The 6,515-nt window shown below is 42.9% G+C and overlaps 1 protein-coding gene across 2 annotated transcripts in view; it reads right to left on the bottom strand.

Moving 5' to 3' along the window:
- Positions 1-430: 430 nt before the first annotated feature.
- The window catches only part of nrg3a (neuregulin 3a), a 343,893-nt gene continuing 337,808 nt past the window's right edge, over positions 431-6,515 (bottom strand). For both annotated transcript variants that reach the window (XM_084949177.1, XM_084949176.1), the window contains exon 9: positions 431-2,322. In XM_084949177.1, coding sequence (XP_084805303.1) covers positions 1,671-2,322 — 652 coding nt within the window. In that variant the 3' untranslated portion in view covers positions 431-1,670. The remainder of the gene's footprint in view (positions 2,323-6,515) is intronic.

Raw genomic sequence — 6,515 nt, 5'->3', positions numbered from 1 at the left:
ATTCCCATGTTATTACGGTGTATCCATATAAATGGCCCACCCTGTACTTTATTTAAAATGGGTTTGATATTTAACTATCGATTCTATTTCATTTTGTTAGGTTTTATATAAGTTTGCAGTTGTGTCACATGAATTTAAATGAATCCCAACACATTCCCATCCACATGCCACTTTTCTCTGCCTGAAAAACAAATTCCTGTGCTTTCCCACAGTGGTGAACATGTTTATGAGCAGTTTATGCTGCAGCCAGGAAACGGCACCGCTCCACAAAATAAAGTGCTTCATGAATGCTGATCCCAGATGTCTTCAAGCTGGTGAAGTTGTGAAAAGGTCAATAGTAACACTGTCAGTGTAAACCCTCAGAGTGATGTTATCCAGCATGCATCTACGGGCAGGTTGCTGTCTTTCAAGCAATCAATCAAAACAACAGTTATTTTGGAAAAGTCTTTACCAGAATTGCAACCATTGTTTTTATACTTTGTGACACCAGAGACATTTGGCTGTAACTTCATACAGAGATTCAAAAGCTTCCAATTCATAGGATACAACATAGAGACATTTATTTCTTGTTTCAATACCAAAACCATGTGGTTGTCCCTCCCATCAGCCCCAGAAAGCAGCATTGTTCATTGATAACCAAAAAAATGGAAAACAAAACAAACATCCACTCCCGTAGAGTCCCGTAGCCCACTGTCCTTCTCAGTCCTTCTGTTCATTCGTTCAAGCAACCAAATAATAATTCACAGGCGAGCGTGTGTGCATATGAGTGTGAAAATATAATTTGTAATAAAAACAAAAATAATCTAGACTGGTTTCCAACACTGGCCAAACTGGAGTCAGTATCTCCACAATCTGCCCTCCCAAATCCGAGTGGCTCCAAAAGAAACCCTAGTTTTTCTTTGTCTCGTCCCTGGTGGCTTCCCAGCACAGACACACACACGCGCACACACAAAGCTGGGGAGTTTTTGTTTTGCGTCGTAAATCCTCAAAGTGTTTTTGATTACCACAGACGGCTGCGTTGTAATTCTTGGCTGGGTAACAGTTTTTCAAAAGGCAAAGGGGGGTGAAATTGGTGTGGTGGCTCCTTTTTTCTCGTTGGTCGTTTTTGATTCCGCGCAGGCTCGCAGAATCCGATTCACGACTCGCGGACGTGCGGCGGGACATTAATGGAGTTCTTCATCGAGCCAGAACCAAAATGTGAGAATACAAAACCAAGAGAACGAAAAAAACAAAAATAGTTACATCATTCCTGTGTTCTTCAACTTTACTTGGTCACTTTTGAATTCCATATATTTATATCCATATATATTTATATATATATATTTATATATTCTTTTTACAATTAAAAACACCATGGATTTGACAGACTATTTGGTTTCTTTTTGTCTAAGTAGAAGTGTTTCTCTTGTTTGGTAAATAAATGCATGTGAATATTTTTTTTTTCTTTTTCCATACTGTCAGTCGGTGTAAAGGCGGCCACTCGAGAAGTGTTTGTATGCTCGTGTACATACAGTATGCATATCATCAGCACATTTTCAGATTATCCATGATATTACATTTTTCTTTTTTGTTTTTTAATTCAGCATTTTCATTCTCATCCCACAGATGCAGAACACCAGAGTCTGTCAAACAGTGTAAAACAGTAAGTGAAAGTCCTAAATCGCGCCCTCTCATTGGCCGGTTTGGCCCAGGTCTCTGTGTGATAGGCTGGGGCTGAGTAGCTGGGTCTGCGTGGGTCCGTTACAGCTCAGCGCCCCGGCACTTCCTCCGTTAACGTTCAGGAAGCAAACAGTTTCTCTGGCTTCCACCAGTGCAACCGTTGAGGTACCGGTGAAGACTCCGCCCCCCTCCTGCTTCCTGTGAGCCAGCGCCAACGCCCTGAGTTGCTCCTGTGCCTCTTCGAGCAGCAGGGCCACCTCATCCTGCTGCCGTCCAATGGCAGACGAGCAGGAAGATGAAAACAACGGGGCGTGCGCTGCCTTTTCTTTCTTCTCCTCCTTGCAAGGCGTGGCCCCACAGGTGACTGACATCGTTGTGGTCGCTGGGGTGGTTTGCATGCAAGACACCTCATTGTCATGGTGACACTGCACAGATGGAATGATGGGAATAGAGCAGGAGCGGAACGGGGGAGGTGGGGAGTGGCTTTGACGGCGTCCTGGCCTTCTCAGGCTGCGGGTGGTGGGATTGGGTTCAGATGGAGGACACAGATGTGCGCGTACCTCCACGCAGCCGCTCCAAGGCGATGGCGACAATGCCTGCATCGCAGGAGCTTGCATATGTAGGAAGGTGTCATCACACTGGTTCTCTCCCTGCACTTGGACACTAGAGACGAAGGAAAATAGGGAATGAAGACAAACAAGACAGAGACAAAAAAGGAAAAGGAAAGGAGTGAAGGTTATTCAGCTGGATAAAAACTTCCACACTTCACTTGGAGAAGTCATTGTGTCTCGGGTGTGTTTTCAACTCAATCGCTTTTTCAAACTCCCACGTTGAAGCCCTGACAGAATACACACAGGCGCAGCTCTCCGCCCTCTGCCATCTCACAGGCTAACCACGGATGCGGAGGGGGAAGAAGATGAGTCTGACATTTTTCTTTCATCTCTTTATATCCAAGTCTGCACACACGCACTCAAAAAAAACCCTCAACTCCTTTACATAAGTAAGGAGGTAACAGAGAGTTCATTTTTTAATTATTGATTTTAATGACTGTGTATGTGTTGGAGAGTGTGTGTTTAAGGTGGCGAGCTTTGCTCAAGGACGACTGAGGCAGTCACATCATGTGTGCTAATTTTTCCTTTTAAAAAAAAGCAGAAAGCAGTTTTCGGTCAAGATCGTTCACTTTGAAAAGCTTTTGTGCAAAACAGCACTCATGTTTTTAAATCAGCACCATAATACTCAGTGCCTGCTTCTCCTTCCTCACTCCTCAGATTTGAATGTTTTCACAAATCTGACTTGTGCTGCTTCACCTGTCAACATCCCGTGTATAGTACTGTATGTTCAAATGGCGCTGCTGGGTAAATCAGTATTTCAGTCCATTTCCATTTCTGTGCTCTACTGATTTAGTCTGTCTGTTCCCGTTAGCCTTAGCTTGTTTGTCCTCGTGCTCAGCCTAGCCAAATTATACCTTTCATTGTGTGCTCGCTACTCTTTCACAATCAGTGGCGGCATTTACATGAACACAAGAAACCAGGTTACAGGCAGAGATCGGCTCACGGAGTGAAAAACACTGCTGTCTGGAGTGTTATTTATTTATTTGTTGTCAGAGCATTCAAAGTAAAAGATGCGGTGAGACAGCAACGTAACAGGAGCCACTGCTTTTAGCTTCCTCACAGTGAGAATACAGAACAGTTTTAACTTTGGGGTGTGAAAGCTGACTGCCAAGAGAGACCGAAACCATCAGTATTTGTGTCATTTTCAAGTCTGACTTGATGCAAAGATGCACTGCTGTCACTTATCCTGTTGCACTGCTCCAACAGCAATACTGATGAATAGGGATGGGTACCGGTATCCGGTGCCATGATGGCACCGGTTCTGACATAAACGGTAGTAACCAGACCGAAAAGCAGCGCACATTTCGGTGCTTTATTTCGGTGCTTTTTTTTCCTGAGCTGTGATACACTTTAGATTCTAGCCAATCATTTTACGTTTCCGAGGATAGTAGGCGGGTCCAGGTACGTACGTTCTTTTAGAGCAGAGCTACAGATTAAAAATGCCCAAGGCGAAGCAGTCAAAAGTCTGGCTGTACTTCACAGCAAAATATGCAAACTCAGCAGCCTGCAACAAGTGCTTTAAGGTGATACTGTGCAAAGGAGGTAACACCTCGAATCTGATGAAACACCTGGCGACGCATAGCGTTTTTTTTAAAAGCTGAGAAATGCGCCGTATTTGATAGCTTGCTGCCAGACCTCACACCGAGCACATCTACTGCGGGTGTGGTGCCTGTTATCGGACCCGGAGTTAGCAACATCCCCCAAAAACCCGAAGAGGAGAGTCCTGGCCCCTAGCCCTGCCAGTGTAGCAGAAATGATGAGGATGATGATGGCAGCAGCAGCCGTTCTTCTCTGCGTGAGTAGCTTAATGTTGTTCGTGTGTAATTTACGTTGAGTAGGCTAACCACGTTATTACATTGATGCATGTAAGGTGAACTAGCAAACATCATCATAGCTACATGCGGCTGTCTTGTTTGATGGCAGATACTCCCTTCACCCTGGCCAAAAAGGCTAAAATGACCAAAGAAAAAGTGGAAAACAGCTAAACATGAGAGGTTTTTGGACAAAGTTTGTGTTTTTTCCATTGATTAAGCACTGCTTCCAGCCAAGAGTGATACCATATATGCCCCATAGCTGCAGAAAAGGCTAACATTGTTATCTTTTTACAAAAAAACAGCTGAACATGAGGTTTTTGGACCAATTTTGTGTTCTCCATTCTTTAAGCACCGGTTTGAGCACCGTTTAAGCACCGGCACCGTTTCAAAAGTACCGGTTTGGCACCGGTATCGGATAAAACCTAAACGATACCCATCCCTACTGATGAACATTTGCTAATACACAGACATATAAAAGCCTCATTGCATTTTCATATTCATGTGAAGCAGTTTCGATGCAGAGGTTATAGATGTGTGAGACGTTTTTGGAAGAGAGGGAAAGGGAGACGGAGATACCAGTCAGACACTGTCGTTTGGAGCGCCCTGAAATTTGGTTGCTGCAAAGACAAAGTTGATATTGGGCTAATACAACTCTTGGTAATAGTTAGGAAAAGCTTATGGGTGAAGATCTTAAAATAAAATCATGATTATTTGTGATAATTGTGATTTGTGATTCACCTGTGATTGCTAACTGAAGCTCTGGCACAGAACTCACAGAGATCAGTCCACAAACATGACTTACACCCTTATATGTTTGTAAATGCTGGCACTGGGTGGAAATCGTGAACTTTGAAGTAGAAATCGATTGCTAGCTTACAGTTACATGGTGAAAAAATGAAACCTAACTAATATTTAGTCAGCAACAAGGTGCAAAAAGATGGATCTAAGCACCAGAGAATGTTGGACATCTTTGAAGGTGTAAGTTTGACACTTTGGCTGTCACCGTGTCCATATGCTAACGCACATGCCTGCTATAGTTGGTAAATAACTCTATACATTACAAGGCAAAACATCCTGCTGTAAAAGCTAATACTTGGGTGTAATAACTGAGAGCAAAAACATGTTAGCAAAATATTTACTGACACCACAAATCGAGTAAGAAGTAGGGTCATTTTCTCACAGACTTGTACGCAATCTTTTTGCAATCAGAGGATTAGTTTGTCTTCTTTATATAGATATAAAAATCTCGCTTATGCACAAAGCAGGCACTAACCTGCCTGTATCAGCTCAATAAAGGCAATAACTGCTTATTAAACCACTACTGTTATTCCACACTTTTATCTCCATTGTAACTTTAGCCTCTACTTTCTTTGTGTCAATTATGGCGAGCGTCTGTATGGAAAATGAATAAAAGTGTGGAGAAGTCGGATTTTTTGTGCAACAGTATAGGCACTTGGGTCTTGTTATTCTGTCCTCCTTGAACATAAACGCTTTCGTCCTCTTTCCAGGACTGACCATTCCCCTCAGCATTATCAGTGTTTAAATCCAGCTGTAATCTAGAGCAGAGCTTCATTATCTTTGTGTAATAATTCATAATCCTTTGCCAAGCCAAGCCTTTATTGCCATGTTCAGATTCAACTTGGGGTCCCTCTTCCTTATGATACCCTCATCACACACGCTTCTGCTCTCCATCAAAGTGTGCAAAAATAGTGGTGGGTGGAGAAGGTGCCTTTTCAGACTCAAAGGAAATCGCATCCTTGTTTTATCTCCGCAGTGTTTTTCCGAGACATGAAAACCTCTCCGAAAACCATAGCGGAGGTTTAGTGGGCCCACAGAGAGGATCCTGCAAGCGATAAGAGAGGATGATGCGAGGGTGCTAATTCCCAAGATAACATTCACAGACAAATCTCTCTTTTGATGGGCAGAAACACAATCAGATTGCAAAAGTCTATGAAGCACAGTTCAAATATAGACCCCGGAGCAAAGCGGCAGCAGCTACGGGGGAATTACAGAGAGATTGTGTGCAAGTGAGGTGAGATAAGTGACCAGCCTTTTATCTTTAATGGGAGCTCATTACATGTACAAGTGTTAACAGTCATTTTCATTAATCTATTGCCCTACAGATCATCTCTTGTTTCTGTTGATAAATTCAGAATACGATCCCTTTTGTTAAACGACGCAGTCATCTTACAACACTGAGAAATGTACAAAGAAGGAGCATGTGTGCATTTTATTTGCAGGTAGGTGTGCACGCCTACTCATCAAGACTTAAAAAAGCAGTGTTTTCTCTAACTGAAGGTTGTGCATATACGACAAATCGAGAGGAGGGAAAATCCAGCATATCCTCCAACTTCTCTCCATCATCCATTTTATTGAGATAACACTAGGTTTCTCAGAGAGGTGTGAAAAAGAAACGAGCAGCCTTTCTTTA

Source organism: Perissodus microlepis, chromosome 13 (assembly GCF_051167445.1).
Source record: "Perissodus microlepis isolate ML-2025 ecotype Zambia chromosome 13, ASM5116744v1, whole genome shotgun sequence".
Lineage (NCBI taxonomy): Eukaryota > Metazoa > Chordata > Actinopteri > Cichliformes > Cichlidae > Perissodus > Perissodus microlepis.
Note: the sequence above shows the minus strand (reverse complement) of the source record. Positions and strands in the feature narration are given on the sequence as shown.